The sequence below is a fragment of the Schistocerca gregaria genome, chromosome 4, assembly GCF_023897955.1.
Source record: "Schistocerca gregaria isolate iqSchGreg1 chromosome 4, iqSchGreg1.2, whole genome shotgun sequence".
In the NCBI taxonomy this organism is placed as follows: Eukaryota; Metazoa; Arthropoda; class Insecta; order Orthoptera; family Acrididae; genus Schistocerca; species Schistocerca gregaria.
In genome coordinates, this window is record NC_064923.1 from 659,941,023 (window position 1) to 659,968,551 (window position 27,529).

The 27,529-nt window shown below is 41.0% G+C and overlaps 1 protein-coding gene across 1 annotated transcript in view; it reads right to left on the bottom strand.

Annotated features, from left to right (window-relative positions):
• Nucleotides 1-27,529, bottom strand: part of LOC126266809 (exocyst complex component 4) — a 246,924-nt gene that overhangs the window by 213,354 nt on the left and 6,041 nt on the right. Inside the window, exons 2-3 of the mRNA XM_049971362.1 lie at nt 5,843-6,004; nt 5,571-5,740 (exon numbers count right to left, since the gene is read on the bottom strand). Of these exons, the coding sequence (XP_049827319.1) occupies nt 5,571-5,740; nt 5,843-6,004 (332 nt within the window). The remainder of the gene's footprint in view (nt 1-5,570; nt 5,741-5,842; nt 6,005-27,529) is intronic.

Below are 27,529 nucleotides of genomic sequence, written 5' to 3' on the forward strand. Positions count from 1 at the left end.
CTCTAAGGGATCCATGATCCCACGGACATAGTTATTAGTATCTGACACCAAGGTCGATAGCAGACAGGAGTCGATTGTCGAGTGCAGCAGGAGGCAGTGAGACGAGTATCGAGTGAGCAGTAGTACTGGAGAGACGGGCAAGAATGGTGGTTGAGTGAGTTGTAAACGGCAAATTCACCGGAGTATGACGAATTAGGGCGTCGCCCTGATCTTTGTGGGGTTGACCCTCATCAATTACGATTCACGAGTGATATAAAACCAAAAGCAACAAGTGCCGAATTTCATGTTTCGCATCAACCGTGTCAGCCAGCAACAACCATGGATTTGCAGTGAGGAATGTTGTGAATGTTAACCATCATCATTGTGTGTGACGAAGTACCTAAAATCAGCAACCGATTAAAGATATAACCATAATTAAATGTGTAAGGCAAAGGTAGCAACTGCCTCAGAATTTGTGTGTTAGTAGGAAATATATATCAGTTTGTACATCGCAACCTTTGTGGTCCGTAATAATAGACAAACGTTCAATCATTAACTATTCCGTCTCAGAACAGCCGCACTCGGTTGAAATACCCTCAAAGCTACAGAAGTAAAACCAATAGCCTTTCATCCACAAAGAACACAGTCATATAATCATAATAATTAACTGTTTGGTGGCTTCGGTAAATCACACAAAACCCAATAAAGGAATTTAAACAGGGGTTTTTCAAGACGTGAGCTCTCTTACAGCTCTCAATCCTCTGCAGGAGGCAAATGGTAATATGGTACATTCGTGGCACTGTACAGCAGAAGCAAATCTTAAATACGTTAAAAATGCTCATGATCATCATCAGGGTGACAGACCATTAAGGACATTGTTGACTCAGTTACAACCAAGAACCTGATCCATAAATACTTCAGTCAGTATAATCTTTCTGCAAGAATGGTTTTTAAATGTGAAAGTTAAAGACTTCAACTTTAGTTTTGCTACATCAAATTAGTTAATGAGTGACTGGAAACAAGCCTTCGACCAACTTAGTGATTTTTTATATGACCAGAGTATTCTATGCTATTCGGCAAGATCCTTTGCTAAAGATGATTATGGAAGAATGCTTCACGCATTGGACTTTTACAGATGCATGAATGTTCATTAACTTCTACCTGTTGACATTTCCATGTTCTGTTATGACCAGACAGTGTAACAATCTCTGCTTTCTTAGCATTTTCCAAATTTCATAATTAAACCAGAGTGAGTCTTTCTCATTCTGAATCCACTTACTCGGCACATACTTCTCCAGAGACAATCAGTTTAAACTCTGCCCATAAGTCCTCTACATCCATTATGCTGGAACTAAATGATGTCCATTCACTATCTATATGGGCTGCTAACAACTGCTTTTCTGCTCTCCCCAGCATAAGTATTCCCCTACCCTTCTTGACGGATTTATTCCAGAAGACTGTCTGTGGACACAACCTGCAATGAATTCATAAATGTCCAAGTCTACAGTCAGTAGGTTAAAATTATATCCAGCCAATATTGCACGATATGGGTATCTGTACATTGTATGGTTTGGCTGTCTTTTGTGAACATATACCTTGACTCACTCCATATCACAAGAGGTTTTCCTATCTCCAAGGTTGGTTGGTTGGTTGGTTGGTTGGTTTGTGGGGATTAAAGGGACCAGACTGCTATGGTCATCGGTCCCTTTTTCCAAATACTAAAAACACCCACAGAGAATAAAACGATTAACATAAAAGATCACAGATGACACAGAACAAGAGAAACTTAGATAAAGACCACACAAGACAAACTAAAATCACACAGAGTGTAACGGTGGTTGGCCGACCATAGAAACAAAAAAGGAAAAGCCAACCACCGAGTAATACATTAAAAACTCAGATTAAAATCATAAGCCAAAGGCCAGAATCAACACAAAAGTACATAACAAACACTCAGATTAAACGATAAAAACCCCGTGCCTGAATAAAACGTAAAACTAAGCCAGCCATAGCAGGGTCATCAGATAAAATGGCAGGGAGCGTATCAGGCAGCGCAAACGTCTGCCTGACCACAGCTAAAAGGGGTCAGGCCAACAAAATGTGGGCCACCGTCAAAGCCGCCCCGCAGCGACATACAGGAGGGTCCTCCCGGCGCAGTAAATAACTGTGTGTCAGCCGGGAGTGGCCAATGCAGAGCCGGCAAAGGACTACTGAGTCCCTGCGAGTGGCTCGCAGGGATGACCGCCACACAGCTGTCGTCTCCTTGACAACACGAAGTTTATTACACGTGGTCAGTTGGCGCCATTCATTGTCCCATAGCGCAAAAACTTTGTGGCGTAAGACTGCCCTCAAATCGGTCTCTGGGAGGCCAACATACAGAGATGGTTTACTGGTGGCCTCTTTCACCAGGCGGTCAACATGTTCATTGCCCGGGATACCGACACGACCGGGGGTCCACACAAACACCACAGAGCGGCCACAATGTGCAATAGTATGCAGGGACTCCTGGATAGCCATCACCAGACGGGAACGAGGAAAACACTGGTCGAGAGCTCGTAAACCGCTCAAGGAATCGCTACAGATAATGAAGGACTCACCTGAGCAGGAGCGGATATACACTAGGGTACGTAAGATGGCAGCCAGCCAAGCAGTGTAAACACTGCAGCCAGCTGGCAATGAACGTTGTTCGGAATGGTCCCCTAGAGTTAGGGCTTAACCAACACGACCAGCAACCAACGAGACGTCAGTGTAAACAATGCCAGAGCCCTGATACGTGGCTAAGATGGAATAAAAGCGGCGGCGGAAGGCCTCTGGAGGGACTGAGTCCTTCGGGCCCTGTGCCAGTTCCAGCTCAAGGCGAGGGCGAGGCACACACCACGGTGGTGTACGCAGAGGTGCCTGGAAATTAAGCGGAAGAGGTAAAGCCCCAAGCCCTTGAGAGAAGCTCTTTGACGCAGACTGCGATCGTACAACCTGACCGGGGGCCGTAGTGCAGGCAGATGGACGACCGATTGCGGGAACAGGAGACGATAGTTTGGATGCCCGGGCAAGCTAAAAACACGGGCAGCATAAGCAGCCAGTAAATTTTGGCACCTTAACCGCAATGGAGGGACACCTGCCTCCACAAGTCTGCTGTCCACTGGGCTGTTCCGGAAGGCACCAGTGGCAAGTCGTATCCCACTGTGTAGTATTGGGTCCAGCACCCGCAATGCAGATGGGGATGCTGAGCCATAAGCCAGAGTCCCATAGTCCAGACAGGACTGGATTAACGCCTGGTACCGCCGTAACAGGGTAGATCGGTCGGCGCCCCAGCTGGTGTGGCTCAAGCACCGCATAGCATTTAGATGCCGCCAAGAAGCCTGTTTAAGTTGCCGAATATGAGGCAGCCAAGTCAACCGGGCATCAAAAACTACACCCAAAACCTGTGGGTCTCCACCACAGCTAGAAGTTCATTATCAAGATAAAGCTGTGGCTCAGGATGGACCGTTCGACACCGGCACAAATGCATAACGCAGGTCTTGGCAGCCGAAAACTGAAAACCATGCGCTACAGCCCAAGACTGTGCCTTGCGCATTGCACCCTGTAGCTGACGTTCAGCAGCTGCAATGCCAATAGATCTGTAGTAAAGGCAGAAGTCGTCAGCATACAGGGAAGCAGAGACAGAATTACCCACGGCCGCAGCGAGCCCATTAATGGCTATTAAGAACAGGCAGACACTTAAAACAGAACCCTGTGGCACACCGTTATCCTGGACTTCGGAGGAACTATATGAGGCCGTGACGTGCATGCAGAAGGTACGATACGACAGAAAATTGCAGATAAAGATCGGCAGAGGGCCCCGAAGACACCATCCATGAAGCGTAGAAAGGATGTGATGATGCCATGTCGTATCATATGTCTTCCACATGTCAGAAAAGACAGCGACCAGGTGCTCATGGCGGGCAAAGGCAGTACAGATGGCCGACTCCAGGCTCACCAGATTGTAGGAGGCGGAGCGGTCTTTACGGAACCCACCCTGAGACGGAGCCAGAAGGCCCCGAGTACCCAATTCAAGCGCCACCTGGCAGGATGGCCTTTGCCGGGAGTCCTGATGCCCCAGAGGGATAGGCATCTACTCCTCGGCATACGTGGGGAGGTAACAGCTCAGGCATCAGCAGTGCGATCCCTGTGTAGTCAGGGGGCTACCACCAAGAGGGTACATGACGACCCTACCACAACAGACTGGCTACTGTGCTGGATGTCGGGTGTCAAATATCCATATGTGTCATGAGTGCGAAGATAGAAGCACATAATGGAGGGCATGTACGCCACCTGGAACACACTGCAGCTGATGTGGCCGGAAGCTCGGAGTAAGGCCAACTCCATGACAACATTGCGTGTGCCAGATCTTAGGGCAAGATGGATATAGAATGCACCACATAAGGTGTCCTTCCCCAAATGGTACACACTAACAAAAAATTATGAAAGGTAGTGGTCAAACCCCTAAGGGGACAATTACATTAAGGCCGAAAAGTTTGAGACTCCTTTTAATCGCCTCTTACGACAGGCAGGAATACCGCGGGCCTATTCTGACCCCCGAACCCGCAGGAGGGTATCTCCAAGGTCATCAAACGCAACTTCACTAATTATCTTTTCCTCTGATCATAAAATGATTCTTTTTCAAGAGAGCTTTCAACAAATTTCCACGAATTGCATTCAGTTGCTGTTGAGCAAAGACCTGTTCTCAGTCTGACCAGTACTGATTGTATGTAATACTATATTTACTGTGCAGATTCTGAGAGCATTTTTTTGTCTTTTCAGAAAGTTCATATAAGTTCGTTGGTTGATGTGGGGGAGGGGACCAGGCAGGGAGGTCATCAGTCTCATCAGATTAGAAAAGGTGTGGAAGGAAGTCGGTCGTGCCCCTTCAAAGGAACCAGGAAGAAATTTGCCTGATGCAATTTAGGGAAATCACGGAAAACCTAAAACAGGATGGCCGGACACGGATTTCATACAAGTTGTACCTCAATAAGGTAAATATACTGAACAGGCAGAAACACAGGGAATTCAATGCGACTATGCACAAATGTTGCCCACAATTTGAGTGTGAAGATTGTTTAACTAACAGTTCCTGATTCATTATTCTAAATTTTCTTTTGTCATTATAAACTTTTGTTATTCAGTCACCCCAAACATAATACACAGATAACAAATGAATTGATATCACAGTTTTACAAAAATTTAAAAATTCTGATGGAATAACAGTTTTGTATTGGAGTATAGAGCATAATTAATCACATGAAAATGGTAATGAGAGATGGGACATTCATGTGGTAAGGATGAGAAATTGCCAAGCTTTACGCAGGCATGAAAAGAAACACACGTGTTAAGGCTACAGGTACATACAACTGAGCAAGAACTCTTATCAACAATTTCTCTCAACCACATTTGGAAGAGTGGTTTTGGCATTCCTTGTGGTGCATCAGGTGAATGTTAATGTAGAAGATGAGGATAAAAGATTTAATAAAATGGGATACCACACAGACATCAAAACATAATGTTTAATTAAAATTAATCACATGTTTTACTGTCAAGCACAAGAATGAACTTACATTTGTTCTAAGAGTTCGAGAACATGTTTATGCTCAACTCCTTCAAGCCACAATTTTTTCAGTTCCTCCCTCCGGCACCGGAGGAGCATTTTGCAAGCATGTAAGTTTTCTTTAACAGCATGAATTTTTTCTCGTGACAATTGCACTCGGGTAGAGAGCTTTCCAAACAGCTGTAAAAAAAAATCATTAACTTAGAAGAAATATATACATTTTATGATCATGTGAATTACTTAAAACATTTTAATACTCTGAATTATGCAATTTACAGTTACCTGCATAACACGTGTAAGATCTTGATCATGTAATGAGACAAGTTCATCCAATCTTTGGTCACTTTTCTTGTATTCTCTTTCCAATTTACCCTTTTCTCTGTCTCGCTGTTCATTTGATTCACTTGCAGACAGAGTCCGTATCACTGACATCAATAACCCACTCTGTAATCATTAACCCTTTGTTAAACTTGCAATAATACCCAAAATATATGATTTTAGTGGCATTTTTAACATTATTATATTAAAAAATTATAAGTCAAATAACAACAAAGCACAGATATCAGCAAAACGAAATAAGCAGAGAATAGCAGGATACAGTTTCAGAAATTCATTAAGGAAAGGTTTCTGGACACAAAAAAGGGTAAGGGCCAGAGAAAGAAAGGAAGAACAATTTGGGAAAAAACATGCTTGTGGACTAGGAAAGGAGACTGACTCAACCACAAGTCAGAACTGTTTCACAAACATAAAGTAGCAAATTAATAAATAAAGAAAGCATTTCTTTCTGTATGAAGCAGCTGTTGAAATTGGATGTGCTACATCAAGCAGCATATTCAGCAAGTGAGCAATCAATTTCACTTAAAGGAATGATATCACAGATACATTTATGCAAGTGAACAACATGTTTTTTCAACATACGCACACACAACATTTACTTGCTGAACTACGACATAGCTGGTTTCTCTTCCAATGTCTGGTAGGAGATGCCTTTCAGTAAGTCAACTGATATACAAAACTGGTTGTGAGTGAGTAACATCTGTTCAACAGGCAGCATAAAACAAAGTGTGATGGGGGTCCCAAACGGTTCCACATTTCCAGAATGCTTTTAACACCATTTCTCACAAGCAACTTCAAATCAAATTGTGTGCCTAAGGAGTACTGCCTCTGCTGTACAACTGGATTCAGGATTTCCTGTCAGAAAGGTCACAGTCCAATTAAAAGTCACTGAGTAAAACAGAAGTGATGTCTGGCATTCCACAAGGAAGTGGTACAGGCCCTCTGCTGTTCCTAATCTATATAAACAATTTAGGAAACAATCTGAGAAGCACTCTTAGAGTGTTTGCAGATAATGCTGTTATTTACCATCTAGTGCAGTCATCAGGAGATCAAAACCAATTACAAAATTATAAGATATCTCTACGGTGCAAATAGGGGCAACTGAACCTAAATAATGAGAAGCATGAGATCATCCAAACACATAAATCTAAAGGACTAAAGACAACTAAATACCCGTGGATTACAATTATAAACAAATTAAATTGGAATCACCGTACAGATAATGTTGTTGGGTAGGCAGACCAAAGACTGTGTTTTATTGGCAGAACACTTAGAAGATGCAGCAGGTCTGCTAGAGAAACTGCTTACACTATTCTTGTTCATAATCTTCTGGGGTATTGCTGCACAGTATGGAATACATACCAGATAGAATTGGCAGATTTTTCAATTGGGGTGGTAGTCATTAAAACAACGGCTTTTTAATTATGATGATACCGTTTTATGAAATTTCAGTCACCAAGTTTCTCCTCTGAATAAGGAAATATTTTGTTGAGACCAACTTACACAGAGAGAAATGATCATTGTAATAAAATAAGAGGAATCAGAAATCACACGGAAAGATTTAAGTGTTCGTTTTACCCATGCGCTGTTTGAGAGCAGAATGATGGACAAATAGATGAAGGTGGTTCAACGAACCCTGCCAGGAATTTAATGCTAGTACCACTAAGGAGAGGGAGGGAGGGGAGGGGGGGCAAAATTGGCCGCAGTATTTGTGTAATATATCCATTTGTTGGAGTGAAGAAGCAAGAATTTTGGTAGTTGTAGAAAATATCTAGAGTATGTGCTTTCATGGTTTTATAATTTTTGTGAATTATTTAAATCTGCCTATTATATTTAATTTAAGTGCAGGCAGTCCCCCCCACCCGACATCGGAGAGACAACTTTTCTCATTAAAATATTTCTCAACATGGCAGAAAGAAATGCATTTTCTGTTGGTACCACTGTATTGTGATGCCATTGTTGCTTTGAAATAGATCTCCTTTGTTGATCAAGCAGTTGTACATTATTCGTAGTTCTAATAAAATGTCGCATCAGTACCAGAGGTTTCTCACAGATGAAGAGGTGTCAGCTATAACAGTGAAGGTGATGAAAGTGATTCAGAAGAAGATGGTATAGTTGTGACATACAACAGTGACACAGCAATTGAAAATGAGTCAAATTCACGGAGTTCATCGCCTGATGAACAGCATGCAGCTGCTTCCAGCATCATTGTAACAACAAAAAGTGGTATGCAATATATTACTGTGTTTGCAAGGCAAGTAAACAGGTCACTACAAAATATAATGAATTTTCATGAAGTTGTGACTCATGAAGGCTTGACCACTAGTGCGTCGGAATTTTTCAAACAGTTCATAACGCCTGAAATAATGAAGATTATTGTGGACTATACAAACCAAGCTCCTCATAATAAGAATTTAAAACTTACAACCATAGAAGAAATGTACGTCTTCATTGGTATTTTGATACTCATGGACACAAATAATGGCACTAGATTGCCTCTTGGGGACTTATGGGGGAAAGTACTGGGAAAGAACATCTACATGGCTACAATGAGTCATATCCGATGTGGAGAACTTCTGTCCCTGATTAGATTTGATGATCAAGAAATAAGAACTAAAAGATGAAAGCAGAATAAGTTTCCAGAATGAGATTTTCACTCTGCAGTGGAATGTGCAATGTTATGAAACTTCCTGGTTAGATGCGCCGGATCAAGACTCGAACTTGAGACCTTTGCATTCATCTACATCTACATCTACATGTATAGTCCGCAAGCCACCCAACGGTGTGTGGCAGAGGGCAATTTATGTGCCACTGTCATTACCTCCCTTTCCTGTTCCAGTCGCGTATGGTTCGCGGGAAGAACGACTGCCGGAAAGCCTCCGTGCGCGCTCAAATCTCTATAATTTTACATTCATGATCTCCTCGGGAGGTATAAGTAGGGGGAAGCCATATATTCGATACCTCATCCAGAAACGCACTCTCTCGAAACCTGGAAAGCAAGATACACCACGATGCAGAGCGCCTTTCTTGCAGAGTCTGCCACTTGAGATTGCTAAACATCTCCGTAACGCTATCACGCTTACCAAATAACCCTGTGACGAAAAGTACCTCTCTTCTTTGGATCTTCTCTGTCTCCTCCGTCAACCCGATCTGGTACGTATCCCACACTGATGAGCAATGCTCAAGTATAGGTAGAACAAGTGTTTTGTAAGCCACCTCCTTTGTTGATTGACTACATTTTCTAAGGACTTTCCCAATGAATCTCAACCTGGTACCCGCCTTACCAACAATTAATTTTATATGATCATTCCACTTCAAATTGTTCTGCACGCATACTCCCAGATATTTTACAGAAGTAACTGCTACCAGTGTTTGTTCCGCTATCTTATAATCATACAATAAAGGATCCTCCTTTTTATGTATTCACAATACACTACATTTGTCTATGTTAACTGTCAGTTGCCACTCCCTGCACCAAGTGCCTATCCGCTGCAGATCTTCCTGCATTTCGCTGCAATTTTCTAATGCTGCAACTTCTCTGTATACCACAGCATGATCCGCGAAAAGCCGCATGGAACTTCCGACACAATCTACTAGGTCATTTACATATATTGTGAAAAGCAATGGTCCCATAACACTCCCCTGTGGCACGACAGAGGATACCTTAATGTCTGTAGACATCTCTCCATTGAGAACAACATGCTGTGTTCTGTTTGCTAAAATCTCTTCAAACCATCCACACAGCTGGTCTGACATTCTGTAGGCTCTTACTTTGTTTATCAGGTGACAATGAGGAACTGTATGGAATGCCATCCGGAAGTCAAGGAAAATAGCATCTACCTGGGAGCCTGTATCTAATATTTTCTGGGTCTCATGAACAAATAACGTGAGTTGGGTCTCACACAATCGCTGTTTCCGGAATCCATGTTGATTCCTACGAAGTAGATTCTGGGTTTCCAGAAACAACATGATACTCGAGCAAAAAACATGTTCTAAAATTCTACAACAGATCGACGTCAGAGATATAGGGGTGCTCTTTCCCAATCATTTGGAACCTTCTGTTCCTCTAGAGATGTGCAGTACATGGCTGTTAGAAGAGTGGCAAGGCCTTTGGCTGCCAAGTGCTCTACCTGCGAAAGGCAAATGTCCCGAGTTTGAGTCTTGGTCCAGTACACAGTTTTAATCTGCCAGGAAGTTTTAGGAAAAGTTTTGCCCCCTTTGCAAAAGTTTCGACAAAATTGACAAAATGTTTGTGAAATACTACATACCAAATACAAATGATGATGAAATGCTCTCCCTATTTCGAGTTAGATGTCCCTCTAGGGTTTTTATGAAAGACAAACCTGAGAAGTATGGCATATTTATTAGGATGTAGTCAGATGCACACACTCGGTATGTTCTAAAAATGGAGGTCTATGCAGGGATGGATGAACAATCTGCCGAGGAACGGAGTTACAAGCCGCAGGTAGGAAGTGGACAAAATATAACAACAGATCATTATTATACATCCGTAGACCTAGCCGAGGAGCTTTACAATGATGACAAGTTAACTTTGGTGGGCACATTGAAGAGAAACAGAAAACACATACCAGAGCAGCTAAAGAAGATGCAGGGTCAAGAGCTACATTTCTCTAATTTCTTATTCACAGATCCTAAAACAGGCAACGCACCAGTTACCTTGGTTTCATACATCTCCAAACTGAAGCCTATTAAAAATCTCCTACTTCTTTCCACACAACACAATGATAACAAAGTGGGTGAGTTGACAGAGGAAAAAAAAAGACAAACATCAATCTCTACTACAATGAAACCAAACGGGACATAGACAGCACTGATCAAATGACATGACATCATTCAGTAAACCGAGGGACGAGAAAGTGGCCATTATCTCTCTTTTTCACCTTGATATCTACATCTACATCTACATCTACATCCATACTCCACAAGCCACCTGACGGTGTGTGGCGGAGGGTACCCTGAGTACCTCTATCGGTTCTCCCTTCTATTCCAGTCTCGTATTGTACGTGGAAAGAAGGATTGTCGGTATGCTTCTGTGTGGGCTCTAATATCTCTGATTTTATCCTCATGGTCTCTTCGCGAGATATACGTAGGAGGGAGCAATATACTGCTTGACTCTTCGGTGAAGGTATGTTCTCGAAACTTTAACAAAAGCCCGTACCGAGCTACTGAGCGTCTCTCCTGCAGAGTCTTCCACTGGAGTTTATCTATCATCTCCGTAACGCTTAAGCAATTACTAAATGGTCCTGTAACTAAGTGCGCTGCTCTCCGTTGGATCTTCTCTATCTCTTCTATCAACCCTACCTGGTGCGGATCCCACACTGCTGAGCACTATTCAAGCATTGGGTGCACAAACGTACTGTAACCTACTTCCTTTGTTGTCGGATTGCATTTCCTTAGGATTCTTCCAATGAATCTCAGTCTGGCATTTGCTTTACCGACGATCAACTTTATATGATCATTCCATTTTAAATCACTCCTAATGCAAACTCCCAGATAATTTATGGAATTAACTGCTTCCAGTTGCTGACCTGCTATTTTGTAGCTAAATGATAAGGGACCTATCTTTCTATGTATTCGCATCACATTACACTTGTCTACATTGAGATTCAATTGCCATTCCGTGCACCATGCGTCAATTCGCTGCAGATCCTCCTGCATTTCAGTACAATTTTCCATTGTTGCAACCTCTCGATACACCACAGCATCATCTGCAAAAAGCCTCAGTGAACTTCCGATGTCATCCACCAGGTCATTTATGTATATTGTGAATAGCAACAGTCCTATGACACTCCCCTGCGGCACACCTGAAATCACTCTTACTTCGGAAGACTTCTCTCCATTGAGAATGACATGCTGCGTTCTATTATCTAGGAACTCCTCAATCCAATCACACAATTGATCTGATAGTCTGTATGCTATTACTTTGTTCATTAAACGCCTGTGGGGAACTATGTCAAAAGCCTTGCGGAAGTCAAGAAACACGGCATCTACCTGTGAACCCGTGTCTAAGGCCCTCTGAGTCTCGTGGACGAATAGCGCGAGCTGGGTTTCACACGACCGTCTTTTTCGAAACCCATGCTGATTCCTACAGAGTAGATTTCTAGTCTCCAGAAAAGACATTATTTTCGAACATAATACGTGTTCCAAAATTCTACAACTGATCGACGTTAGAGATATAGGTCTATAGTTCTGCATATGTGTTCGACGTCCCTTCTTGAAAACGGGGATGACCTGTGCCCTTTTCCAATCCTTTGGAACGCTTCGCTCTTCTCGAGACCTACGGTACACCACTGCAAGAAGGGGAGCAAGTTCCTTCGCGTTCTCTGTGTAAAATCGAACTGGTATCCCATCAGGACCAGCGGCCTTTCCTCTTTTGAGCGATTTTAATTGTTTCTCTATCCCTCTGACGTCTACTTTGATATCTACCATTTTGTCAACTGTGCGACAATCTAGAGAAGGAAGCACAGTGCAGTCTTCCTCTGTGAAACAGCTTTGGAAGAAGACATTTAGTATTTCAGCCTTTAGTCTGTCATCCTCTGTTTCAGTACCATTTTGGTCACAGAGCGTCTGGACATTTTGTTTTGATCCACCTACCGCTTTGACATAGGACCAAAATTTCTTAGGATTTTCTGACAAGTCAGTACATAGAACTTTACTTTCGAATTCATTGAAAGCCTCTCGCATAGCCCTCCTCACACTACATTTCGCTTCGCGTAATTTTTGTTTGTCTGCAAGGCTTTGGCTATGTTTATGTTTGCTGTGAAGTTCCCTTTGCTTCCGCAGCAGTTTTCTAACTCGGTTGTTGTACCATGGTGGCTCTTTCCCATCTATTACGATCTTGCTTGGCACATACTCATCTAACGCATATTGTACCATGGTTTTGAACTTTGTCCACTGATCCTCAACACTATCTGCACTTGAGACAAAACTTTTGTGTTGAGCCGTCAGGTACTCTGTAATCTGCTTTTTGTCACTTTTGCTAAAAACAGAAAAATCTTCCTACCTTTTTTTTAATATTTCTATTTACGGCTGAAATCATCGATGCAGTAACCGCTTCATGATCACTGATTCCCTGTTCTGCATTAACTGATTCAAATAGTTCGGGTCTGTTTGTCACCAGAAGGTCTAATATGTTATCGCCACGAGTCGGTTTTCTGTTTAACTGCTCAAGGTAGTTTTCAGATAAAGCACTTAAAAATATTTCACTGGATTCTTTGTCCCTGCCACCCATTATGAACGTTTGAGTCTCCCAGTCTATATCCGGCAAATTAAAAACTCCACCCAGAACTATAACATGGTGGGGAAATCTACTCGAAATATTTTCCAAATTATTCTTCAGGTGCTGAGCCACAACAGCTGCTGAGCCCGGGGGCCTATAGACACATCCAATTACCATGTCTGAGCCTGCTTTAACCGTGACCTTCACCCTGCCTGTGTCAATGCTGGATCAATTTTCATGATAAACAACCCAAACTGGAATAAGAAGCATAATGTAACAAGGTTGTATCTGCTAGAATTAGGTCAACAGTTCGTTAGGCCAGCTGTGGAAGACAGAGCAAAGAATATCATGAGTTTATTACAAAAGCCTATCATCTCTGCAATGGAAAGTGTTCTAGGGACAATGCTGCCTAGCATTACCGCAACTGTTCGATCTATTGAATTTTATTCATGAGGAAGATGTCACCTCTGTTTGAAGAGTAAAAACTCTACAAAGGAAAAAGGCGAGATGACAAAAGTGTCTATAGTTTGTTGCAGGTGTTCCAAGTATGTGTGTTCCACTCATTCTGCAAAAACAATCATATGCAGAGGTTGTGAAATTGAAAGTGAGTGAGGGGAAAACTCAATTGTGATTTCTGATTGATTTCCTCGTTTTCTTATTTGTGGTTTGCTATTGTACATTCTTTTATGATTTCTTAATATAAGTCTGATGTATATGAAAGTGTTAGTTTCGTGATAAAAATATAATAATATTTCTCAAATTCATTACTTTATTTATTGCATTTGTACATGTTATATGTTATAATGTTCCTGATAACTATGCAAAGTGTCTTGCAACCTAGTAAAGAAATTCCTAGTTCATTAAATAATCAAAACAAAAGAAACAAAAAATGTTAAAAAGTGAAAAGAACGCAAAGGCAATTTTTGCCCCCCTCCCCCCTTAGACATCCATGTGACGGATCCAAGTTAGGTTTAAGTGTGAGCTGCAGACTAGTCATGTAGATGAAGATGTACTAACACCCTGCCCCTCCCAGAACCAAACTTCTAAGTACTGCTGACAGTTGCATACAAAAGTAATAAAAAATAATCCTAGCTTTCAGAATTGTTAGTGCCTTTCTCTGCTACAACACCACATCCTTTCTCAGGATGTGGTGTTGTAGCAGGACTGTTATCTCATTCAGTCATCCTAATTTGGATTTTCTTTAGTACTGGTATTAGTAATTCATTTGTACAAAGATCGTTATACAATGACATAAGGTCTTTTAGCTCAGTACAAGGAAGAACATTTGATGAAACTTATTTAATGAAAGGCAAGGGGCAGATGGTTGACCATGAGCTTTCTGGCATTTGACAGAACAGGTTTAGGAAAATAAAAACCTAAATCAAGACAGCCAGACAGAGATTGAGACTATATCCTCCTGAATCTGTGGCCAGTGTCTTAATTCTTCATCTGATTATGCTGAACATAAAATTCTCTTATATCTGTACACACTTGGAACAAGTTAGCTTAATAACATGGAAACATCTGTCACTCCTCATCATTATCTGCTGTACACATGACACTAATTTGCAGATGACTTTCAGGCTCTCAAATAACTATACATAAAATCTGGGATGCTCTTCCTAATAAATGGAACTTGTCATCACCATCATCTTCATTCTCTGTTGATTATTGATAATTTGAATTTAACAACTTACAAAGTCACATTAAATACTTTACTTTTATTGTATACTGTACGTAATTAATTTCCAGTTAAGGCATGTTTTCTTAATTAGTATTAATTTCCCATAACAATATGTCCCTGTTCATGTGATAATGTAACAAAGGTCCTATGTAGTAAAAAAATGAATGAAGTACAAGGCTTTACTTTTTTTTAAAGTTTCTACCTGTATACTGGATTATATTTTTTAACAGTAAAATAGTGTTGATGGAAAAACACGGCTTCGGAACGTATATTTTACTATATTTAATATGTTCACAGCTCGATATAAAGGCATACTACATCAATGTATATAGCACAAAATATCTAACATACACTATGTGATCAAAAGTATCCAGACACCTGGCTGAAAACAACTTGTAAGTTCGTGGCGCACTCCATTGCTAATGCTGGGATACAACATGGTGTTGGCCCACCCTTAGCCTTGATGACAGCTTCCACTCTTGCAGGCATAAATTCAATCAGGTGCTGGAAGGTTTCTTGGGGAATGGCAACCCGTTCTTCATGGAGTGCTGCACTGAGAGAGGTATCAATATCGGTCAGTTACGCCTAGCACGAAGTGGCATTCCAAAACATCCACATAGGTGTTCTATAGGATTCAGGTCAAGACTCTGTGCAGGCCAGTCCATTACAGGGATATTATTGTCATGTAATCACTCCACCACAGGCCCTGCATTATGAACAATTGCTTGATTGGGTTGAAAGATGCAATCGTCATCCCCGAATTGCTCTTCAACAGTGGGAAGCAAGATGGTGCTTAAAACATCAGTGTGGGCCTGTGCCATGTAAACAACAAGGGGTGCAAGCCCCCTCCATGAAAAACACAACCACACCACAACACTACCGCCTCTGAATTTTACTAACGGCACTACACATGCTGGCAGGTGATGGTCACCAGGCATTCGCAATACCCACACCCTGCCATCGGATAGCTACATTGTGTACCGTGACTCGTCACTCCACACATCGTTTTCCACTGTTCAAATGTCCAATGTTCACGCTCCTTACACCAAGTGAAGCATCGTTTGGCATTTACTGGCGTGATGTTTGGGTTATGAGCAGCCGCTTGACCATGACATCCAAAGCCTCCTCACCTCCCACCTAACTGTCATAGCACTTGCAGTGGATCCTGATGAAGTTTGGAATTCCTGTGTGATGGTCTGGATAGATGTCTACCTATTACACATTACAACACTCTTCAACTGTCGGCGGTCTCTGTCAGTCAATAGACAAGGTTAGCCTGTACGTTTTTTGTGCTGTATGTGTCCCTTCACGTTTCCACTTCACTATCACATTGGGAACTATGGACCTATAAATGTTTCAGAATGTGTAAATCTCACATACAGATGTATGACACAAGTGACACCCAATCACCTGACCACGTTGGAAGTCTCTGAGTTCCATGGAGTGCCCTATTCTGCTCTCTCACGATGTCTAGTGACTGCTGAGGTTGCTGATATGGAGTAAGTGGCAGTAGGGGGCAGCACAATGCAAAATTTGCTCACTGTATTAGTAGCAAAGGCAAAATCTAGCGCAAACATTTGAGCTAAATATAAAACATTTCCCACTTACTCCAAGTAAGCTACCTCCTTTTTACATATTTCATCTTCTTTTGGCTCTAATAACTTCACACCCTGTTCCATAGATGTAAAAACTGGCTTGCAATTATTCATGCCAAATTTTTCTGGTATTCTTTTTGTGTACATTGATTGGTCAATTAACAGCTCTTCTTCATTGTCACTTCTTATGATCTTCACCAAGATACATTTCATTTCATCTAAATCATGCATACCAAATTCAGATTGAAGTTGTTTCTTGTAACTATTTATTGAACTTCCACTTTTTGTCAAAATAAAAATACAGTCAACCAATATAGCCAAAATTATAGTTTCTTCGTTATTTTTTTCTGCGATATACAGGATGAAGCGAAATTTGTGCACTCGGGCTTCGCAGCACGACTCCTCAGATGCCAGCAATAAAAAAAATGTATCTCCCAAAATTTCATCTGGCACGTACATGTGGCAGAAAAAGGACGTTAAAGAGGGTGGCAGCCTTCAACAATATAACCATATGTATGGTGACTACCTCTGTCAGCACATACTGATTGTAATGTGCAGTGTATAAAGTTTTGGGTTAGCATGCAGGAGGTCGAGGGTTTGACCCTGGGTTGGGGGCGCATTTTTTTAATTTGCTAATTTCATTCTGACATTTTATTCTGTAATATACACCATTTCTTAGGTCACGCTTATCCTAAATTTACAACATTTTGTAATGCTGAACATAATAAATATGTGGTTAGACAAATAAGAAACAGACAGTAGAAACAAATGAACTGTCATAGGACAGAATAACTACAAAAACAATATCAGTTTCGAAATGCTAAAGATGACAGCACAGTACAATAACACAACATCTATTTGTCATTTATACTACATGTAATATAAGCGCTCAGATGCCGCACATTACTAACCAGTGACAATAATGTCCATATTAACAACTGCATGGCCTTCACAACAGAATACGTTGTCCTTAGAACAACAGATGGTCAAAGCGACCTCCCTCCACGTCCAAACATTGTGCAATTCATCGGACCATACAGCTCTGGTCCCTTCGCACCAAAGGTGCATCCACAGTAACAAGAGCAGCATGAACATGCGCTACCAATTCTTCCACATTTGTCAGCAGAATAGGTTACATGTGCTCCTTCAGGTGTCCACACAGGAAGAAACCTTAGGGATTTACGCCAGGTGAAAGTGGTGGCCATACAACTGGACCTCCACGTCTGTGCCATTTCCCTGGAAATGTTCTGTCCAAATACTGTCATGCATTAACTCCAGAGTGTGGAGATGCACCATCGGATTGAAACATATCCTCTGCTGAACATGCAGTGGAAAATCTTCCTGCACATAAGGCAGATAGTTCAAGAGGAATGCATGATACCTTCGTGCAGTCAACTGGTCAGGCAACATTTAGGACCCAACCATCTGTCGCCCAATATTCCGGCCCAGACGTTGATACCAAAGTGAACTCAGTATCCACAGTCGTGGGTGATGTGTGGGTTAACCTCACACCACTGTTGGGCATTGTGCATATCAAAGACACCCTCACGAGTGAATGCTGGTTCATATGACCAAATTACGATGTTCACAAAGTCATCGTTGGCTTCCTGTTGTTGGAACCATTCACAGAATAGCAGTCTCTGATGGTGATGAGCATGATACAGGTGTTGCGTGAAAGCGTAATGATAAGGGTGCAGCACATGCTCGTGCAGCATGTTAACAACTGTGCTTTGCGAGACATGCAGCTGCCTTGCTACGCTACATGTAGTTCGCTGAGGTTCTTAGTGTATGACCTCCAGAATAGCTTCCTAAATGGCTGGGGTACAGCGAGTCTGTGGACGACCTCTGTCACGTGGTGGTGGAAGGAGACAACCTGACTCTCAAAGGCGCAGCTCCAGATGACAAAACAATTTTTTTTTTCTGGATGGCGTTGGCGAGGATATCTAGCAGCATATTCACAAGTCCCCCCCCATGAACCATGGACCTTGCCGTTGGTGGGGAGGCTTGCGTGCCTCAGCGATACAGATGGCCGTACCGTAGGTGCAACCACAACGGAGGGGTATCTGTTGAGAGGCCAGACAAACGTGTGGTTCCAGAAGAGGGGCAGCAGCCTTTTCAGTAGTTGCAGGGGCAACAGTCTGGATGATTGACTGATCTGGCATTGCAACATTAACCAAAACGGCCTTGCTGTGCTGGTACTGCGAACGGCTGAAAGCAAGGGAAAACTACGGCCATAATTTTTCTCGAGGACATGCAGCTTTACTGTGTGATTAAATGATGATGGCATCCTCTTGGGTAAAATATTCCGGAGGTAAAATAGTCCCCCATTCGGATCTCCGGGCGGGGACTACTCAGGAGGATGTCGTCATCAGGAGAAAGAAAACTGGCGTTCTACGGATCGGAGCGTGGAATGTCAGATCCCTTAATCGGGCAGGTAGGTTAGAAAATTTAAAAAGGGAAATGGATAGGTTAAAGTTAGATATAGTGGGAATTAGTGAAGTTCGGTGGCAAGATGAACAAGACTTCTGGTCAGGTGACTACAGGGTTATAAACACAAAATCAAATAGGGGTAATGCAGGAGTAGGTTTAATAATGAATAGGAAAATAGGAATGCGGGTAAGCTACTACAAACAGCATAGTGAACGCATCATTGTGGCCAAGATAGATACGAAGCCCACACCTACTACAGTAGTACAAGTTTATATGCCAACTAGCTCTGCAGATGATGAAGAAATTGAAGAAAAGTACGATGAAATAAAAGAAATTGTTCAGATAGTGAAGGGAGACGAAAATTTAATAGTAATGGGTGACTGGAATACGAGTGTAGGAAAAGGGAGAGAAGGAAACATAGTAGGTGAATATGGATTGGGGGTAAGAAATAAAAGAGGAAGCCGCCTAGTATAATTTTGCACGGAGCACAACTTAATCATAGCTAACACTTGGTTTAAGAATCATGAAAGAAGGTTGTATACGTGGAAGAACCCTGGAGATACTAAAAGGTATCAAACAGATTATATAATGGTAAGACAGAGATTTAGGAACCAGGTTTTAAGTTGTAAGACATTTCCAGGGGCAAATGTGGACTCGGACCACAATCTATTGGTTATGACCTGTAGATTAAAACTGAAGAAACTGCAAAAATGTGGGAAATTAAGGAGATGGGACCTGGATAAACTGAAAGAACCAGAGGTTGTACAGAGTTTCAGGGAGAGCATAAGGGGACAATTGACAGGAATAGGGGAAAGAAATACAGTAGAAGAAGAATGGGTAGCTCTGAGGGATGAAGTAGTGAAGGCAGCAGAGGATAAAGTAGGTAAAAAGACGAGGGCTGCTAGAAATCCTTGGGTAACAGAAGAAATATTGAATTTAATTGATGAAAGGAGAAAATATAAAAATGCAGTAAATGAAGCAGGCAAAAAGGAATACAGACGTCTCAAAAATGAGATCGACAGGAAGTGCAAAATGGCTAAACAGGGATGGCTAGAGGACAAATGTAAGGATGTAGAAGCTTATGTCACTAGGGGTAAGATAGATACTGCCTACAGGAAAATTAAAGAGACCTTTGGAGAGAAGAGAACCACGTGTATGAATATCAAGAGCTCAGATGGCAACCCAGTTCTAGGCAAAGAAGGGAAGGCAGAAAGGTGGAAGGAGTATATAGAAGGTTTATACAAGGGTGATGTACTTGAGGACAATATTATGGAAATGGAAGAGGATGTAGATGAAGATGAAATGGGAGATACGATACTGCGTGAAGAGTTTGACAGAGCACTGAAAGACCTGAGTCGAAACAAGGCCCCCGGAGTAGACAACATTCCATTAGAACTACTGACGGCCTTGGGAGAGCCAGTCATGACAAAACTCTACCAGCTGGTGAGCAAGATGTATGAGACAGGCGAAATACCCTCAGACTTCAAGAAGAATATAATAATTCCAATCCCAAAGAAAGCAGGTGTTGACAGATGTGAAAATTACCGAACTATCAGTTTAATAAGTCACAGCTGCAAAATACTAACGCGAATTCTTTACAGACGAATGGAAAAACTAGTAGAAGCCGACCTCGGGGAAGATCAGTTTGGATTTCGTAGAAATGGTGGAACACGTGAGGCAATACTGACCTTACGACTTATCTTAGAAGAAAGATTAAGAAAAGGCAAACCTACGTTTCTAGCATTTGCAGACTTAGAGAAAGCTTTTGACAATGTTGACTGGAATACTCTTTTTCAAATTCTAAAGGTGGCAGGTGTAAAATACAGGGAGCGAAAGGCTATTTACAATTTGTACAGAAACCAGATGGCAGTCATAAAAGTCGAGGGGCATGAAAGGGAAGCAGTGGTTGGGAAAGGAGTGAGACAGGGTTGTAGCCTCTCCCCGATGTTATTCAATCTGTATATTGAGCAAGCAGTAAAGGAAACAAAAGAAAAATTTGGAGTAGGTATTAAAAATCATGGAGACGAAGTAAAAACTTTGAGGTTCGGCGATGACATTGTAATTCTGTCAGAGACGGCAAAGGACTTGGAAGAGCAGTTGAACGGAATGGACAGTGTCTTGAAAGGAGGATATAAGATGAACATCAACAAAAGCAAAACGAGGATAATGGAATGTAGTCAAATTAAATCGGGTGTTGCTGAGGGAATTAGATTAGGAAATGAGACACTTCAAATAGTAAAGGAGTTTTGCTATTTAGGAAGTAAAATAACTGATGATGGTCGAAGTAGAGAGGATATAAAATGTAGACTGGCAATGGCAAGGAAAGCGTTTCTGAAGAAGAGAAATTTGTTAACATTGAATATAGATTTATGTATCAGGAAGTCGTTTCTGAAAGTATTTGTTTGGAGTGTAGCCATTTATGGAAGTGAAACATGGACGATTACTAGTTTGGACAAGAAGAGAATAGAAGCTTTCGAAATGTGGTGCTACAGAAGAATACTGAAGATAAGGTGGATAGATCATGTAACTAATGAGGAGGTATTGAATAGGATTGGGGAGAAGAGAAGTTTGTGGCACAACTTGACTAGAAGAAGGGATCGGTTGGTAGGACATGTTTTGAGGCATCAAGGGATCACAAATTTAGCGTTGGAGGGCAGCGTGGAGGGTAAAAATCGTAGAGGGAGACCGAGAGATGAGTACACTTAGCAGATTCAAAAGGATGTAGGTTGCAGTAGGTACTGGGAGATGAAGCAGCTTGCACAGGATAGAGTAGCATGGAGAGCTGCATCAAACCAGTCTCAGACTGAAGACAACAACAACAACATTCACAAGTAGCAACACCAGCCCCATTATCAGATGCACCAAGAACCAGAAGCATATCCACATATACATCATTTTTCTAGCCATATGTCTGCCACACTGATTAGAGATTTACAATGAGAAAATTCGATACGCATGTACATTGGAGTCTGTCACACTCGCACCTAGTCCAGACTGGACAGTGCATACAGTATAAAAACGATTCATCCCGACACCGCTAACTGTGAAATGTTCGGTTTCGAATTACACTGTTTCCCTAATGGTAATAGACATGACATTTCCACAATCCTATCAATAGAATAATAATAATAATAATAATAATAATAATAATAATAATAGCAGTAGTAGTAGTAGTAGTAGTAGTAGTAGTAGTAGTACTAAACAGCAGACAGTAATCAGACTTAATGTTGAAAGGGAAAATTACTGGTACAATGATGATACCACATACAAATAGTAACAGAGTTTGGACATTATTCGCAAAGCACGTTGCAAGTCGTACTGGTAACATAAGGCCCTAACAAAATGTAATTGGATGTGAATGAGGCAAGAATAATAGTTGATACTAATATATAGGACCACTGGAGGAAGGTACAAAGAAAACAGGTTTCGCAGCTAGTAGATGAAGTGGTGCGAATAAATTCACGCCCACAATGTGGAAGGGATTCTTCCAAAGCTGGCCAGTCTTCCATTTCTCCGACTGTAACATGTAAGTGCAAATGTTATCTAGAGATAACCACTGCAATCACTGTTGTTGATTAAGATGCCAGATACCGTACAACCTGGGCTACATTTACCAAATAAAAAAATGTATGCCTCAACTCAGGATCGAACCCTCGACGTCCAGCATGATAACGCAAAACTTTACACGCTGCACCAACTGCACAGTGTAACCAAGATGTGCTGACAGAGGTAGCCAGCATACACGTGGTTACAGTATTGCCAGATTGCCACTCTTTAATGTCCTTTTTCTGCCGGATATACTTGCCAGACGAAATTTTGGGAGAGACTTTTTTTATAGCTGGCATGTGAGGTGTCGCGCTGCGAAGCCCGAGTGTGCGAATTTCACTTCACCCTGTATATAGCAGTATCATGTTTCATAAGACACATGCTCCTTTAAAGACATCAAGTTTTATTCTTTTCTTGAGTTTTCCTGGCTTCCCCTGGTGGACTCAAAAAAATTTCTTCCTCTAACTCTCCTTTGAGAAACGCAGCAGTCTTTATATCTGTGTGGTGTGCAGCAAGGAACAGGAGAGATCTTAAAGAAGCACATTCACCACAGGTGAGAAAGTTACTTAATAATCAATGCCCTCTATCTGAGAGCAGCCGTACCTTCTGGGTTTTTAATACTAAAGACCCAGCTCATTAGTAATAGTGTCTTTTCTTTTGGTGCACCAACCCATTCATAAGAATCATTCTTGGGAAAAAAACTTTAATTCATTTTCTACAGCTTTCTTCCAAATATCTGCATTTGGACTGACCAAGGTTTCTTCAACTGTAGAAGGTTCATTGTTGAATGTTTGAACAGCCATATACAACTCAAAATCTGGATATAACATTGGTTTTATTGTAAGTGTTGAATGCTGTAAATTTACATTGTCTTCTGTTAGAGTTTCCTGGATCTCATTATCTATTTCATCTTCAGTAAACACATCTAGTTGTTCTTGAACAACTTCTTCATGCGCTTTAGTTTCTAAATTTACTGGCGCCTTTGCATGATCTTGCTTATCTTCTTCAGGATCAATATCTACACCTACTTTTCCCAATTCTAAAAATATTACATCTCTGCTAGTTATTATCCTTTTGTTTTCAGGATTTATAAATGTATAACATTTGGAATCTTTACAATATCCAATAAATATATTTTTTTTCAGATTCAGAGTCCCATTTCCTTTTATGCTGTTTGGAAACTTGTACTGTGGCCTTATATCCAAAAATTCTTGGACCAGGAGGCTTGTTTGATAGACCTTTAGTAGGCTATCTGTTATTTAGATATACTGCAACTGATACTGCTTTTGTCCAATAACATTTTGGTAATCCTGCATCCTTTACCAAGGACCTTGCTTTCTCTACAATTGTTCTGTTAGCTCATTCTGCTACTCCATTTTGATCAGAACTACAGCTTTATTGACATATTTGGTACCATTGTCTCATCTGATAACTTTTACCTTCTTACCCCTCTCTTTCAACCACGGCACGAAACCTGGTAAATATTTCACTCGCTCTATCCTTGGTTCTAAGGAAATAAACATGGGTATATCTTGAAAAACCACCAATCAAATAAGGAAACAACACTACCTTCCAAGGGATTCTTCTTCCATGTGTCAGCTACAAAAGCTCAGTAGATCTATTTTTACTTGTTTTAAACAGTAATCTGGCTTGATTTCCTCGTATACAAATTTCACATGGTAAGTTAGAACTATTACTTTCCTTTACCCCATGGCCACATCTTTTAACAAGGCCATACTTCTCCTATTATGGTGTATGAGTCTTAATACCATGAAAAAACTTTTTGCAGGATATACTGAATAACTATTTTCAAATTCAAGAACATCTAATTTATAAATACCCCTTTCCTCACTTGCTGTGGCTATTACACTGCCACTCTGATCAGTTGTTTCTGTATATTTAAATCTAAAGTTACCTTGTTGCTCTTATTCACTATTTCACTCACTGAATACAAATTTGCAGTAGTATTCTTCACATCATGTATATTATATATTGTAATATATTGTGATACTCCATTAAAATTCAAATTAAAGTTTATCTTTCTAGCCATTTCACACCGTAATTGAGAACCATCCACTGTTGAAACAATCATATAAAACTGAGTGGTCTTTTTGTAATATGCACAGAAGCTCCAGAATCCAGGAACAAATCTGTACTCTTACTTTCAGTTTTACCAAAAGAGTAAAATGCAGTAAATACCTTACCTTTATTGCTTGGATTGCTTGCCTTTCTTTCTGGGCCTTTTGAAACTTGATTTTATATATCGCGGGAAAGCGCTGGTAGATAGGCACAATGAATAAAACACACACACAGAATTTCGAGCTTTCGCAACCGGCGGCTGCTTCGTCAGGAAAGAGGGAAGGAAAAGGAAAGATGAAAGGATGTGGGTTTTAAGGGAGAGGGTAAGGAGTCCTTCCAATCCCGGGAGCGGAAAGACTTACCTTAGGGGGTAAAAAAGGATAGGTATATATTCGCGCGCGCGCGCACGCACGCACGCACGCACGCACACACACACACACACACACACACACACACACATATCCATCCATACATACATAGACACAAGCAGACAGACAGATGTCTGCTTGTGTCTATGTATGTATATGTGTGTATGTGTATGTGTATGTGTGTGTGTGTGTGTGTGTGTGTGTGTGTGTGTGGGCGCGTGTGAATATATACCTATCCTTTTTTACCCCCTAAGGTAAGTCTTTCCGCTCCCGGGATTGGAATGACCCCTTACCCTCTCCCTTAAAACCCATATCCTTTTATGTTTCCTTTTCCTTCCCTCTTTCCTGACGAAGCAGCCGCCGGTTGCGAAAGCTCGAAATTCTGTGTGTGTGTTTTATTCATTGTGCCTATCTACCAGCACTTTCCCACTTGGTAAGTCTTGGAATCTTTGTTTTTAATATATTTTTCCCATGTGGAAGTTTCTTTCTATTTTATTTTATATATATATTGTACATTCGTAATATCTTGATTTTTATGCTATCATCATCTGTAACTGCTTTCCCTGAACTCTCTAAGCCCTTTATCATGGGGGAATGCTTATCAGGTAGTCCAGCTAGTTACAAGATACCAACCCATTCTTCAGCAATGTTGAATTCAATATTTCTTAAACAATTTGGAGTGAAGATGATTTTATTTACACACTCATCAACATTTTTAGATTCATCTAAACGTGTGGGCGATAAGGTCAATTACCAAACATACTTTCCTGTTGAACCTCCCTCTTCAAAAGCTCTTCTTAGACTATATCATACTTCCTTTGGCATGCTGGCCTTTTTTACATGAGCATAATTTACATGACTGACTAGAAGAATTTATTTAGATTGTAACAATATGTAGTAGAAAAATGAAATAAAGTGTAAGGAGTTATTTTGTAATATTTCTTCATGTTGACTGAATTTTTGTGAATATATAGAAATACCATGACTTTCAGTTTTGTATTCAGTTACTGTCATTTTGCTATGCTTGGGTACGTCAATATTACTGTACAGAGTGGTGCTGCTCTGTGTGTGTGTGTGTGTGTGTGTGTGTGTGTGTGTGTGTGTGTGTTTTAATAAACACGTGTATTTCAATACCAGCTGTTTCAATAAATACAATTAGCATGACTGGTGACCCAATAACATTTTCCAGAATATGTCCCTGCAATATACCTTCTTCCGGAAGTGCTAGCTCTGCAAGTTTATCAGAAGATCTTCTGTGAATTTTGGAAGGTAGGAGACGAGGCACTGGTGGAAATACAGCTGTGAGGATGGGGCGTGAGTCATGCCTGGGTAGCTCAGATGGTAGAGCACTTGCCCACAAAAGGCAAAGGACCCAAGTTCGAGTCTCGGTCCAGCGCACCGTTTTAAACTGCCAGGAAGTTTCAATAACATATTACCTGATGAGGAGGATGGGATAGTAAGTCAACTTGTACTTTGGTACCGTGTTCTTCGAACATGACATACGGAATAAAGAGAAAGAGGAACCAGACAAGGAAGACAGGGGGAGGGGGGACTTGGTACAATGCTATCACTTAATTTTGAAAATTACATTTTTCTTTCTGGGGTAATGCAGTTAAGGAATTGAACATAGACATGCAGAAGCAAATGAGAATGGTTAAAAACTTGTATATGAATGCACAGCATTAGGGTGGTGTTCAAAAATTTACTTTCCGAAACTGTCATGTTAAAGAATAAAAATTATAAAGAGCAAGTGAAGGCAGATGAGATAGAGATGAGGTGGTAAGAATTTGCAGAAGACAACAGCAAGAAGACACATCAATAACATCCAGTTCCTCAAAACCTATGGTACTAGGAAATATCAGTAGGTAAAGTACAGTTATCTTAAGAAACACATCTGACAAAAATCATAATACAACTGTTCATGAAGTTTAGGATTCCAGAAAATGTGTTCCCATCAAAAAGTTTTACACAAAAACTGCAGTGAGAGACAACTGGCCAATCACTACAAGTTTTCAAGGCGAGTTGTCCTGCATCATAGCTGAATTTGGGAACTATTTTGTTTCACATACTGTAAGATGGGGAAATATCGGACACGGGAGGGTAAATTCATTCAGGTACAGCATAATTCTCTTCTTACATTAGTGTTAATGAATGCAAGTTGTTATTTCACGTTTGCATTTTGCTGTTTACACCTTCCATATTGTCAGGCACATCAGAAAATACATTTTTGCACTTGGTAGTTGGGACACAGGTGTGTATAGCAGTTTTCAGTGCAGTGTACAATTATTGTTAGTTATCTTCACTGTGCCATAAGAGAAAAATGTCAAGCATAAATTCTTTACAATTTACTTATTTAAATGTTAAGAGGGAAACATGAAGGTAGATTGTCCATGTCTCTCTCTTGTACTAATGTCTGGTAAACTATTTACATATATCTGCATACACTGAGGGAATATTGGACAATGACGCAGACTTGTAAATGGAGTTTTGGTGATCTTCCAATGGGCAATTATGACACTCAGAATCTTGTAAAAGTGGTTGCTGCTATAAGATCAGAAAAAAACTGTTGTACAGAAATGCATCAAGCAAATGCAGCAAAGCACATCGAACATTAGAGAACAAAGTTAATAATACAAACACTGCAATGTTCACAGGGCTTTCTGTCTTAAGAACCATTGAAAAGAACACACT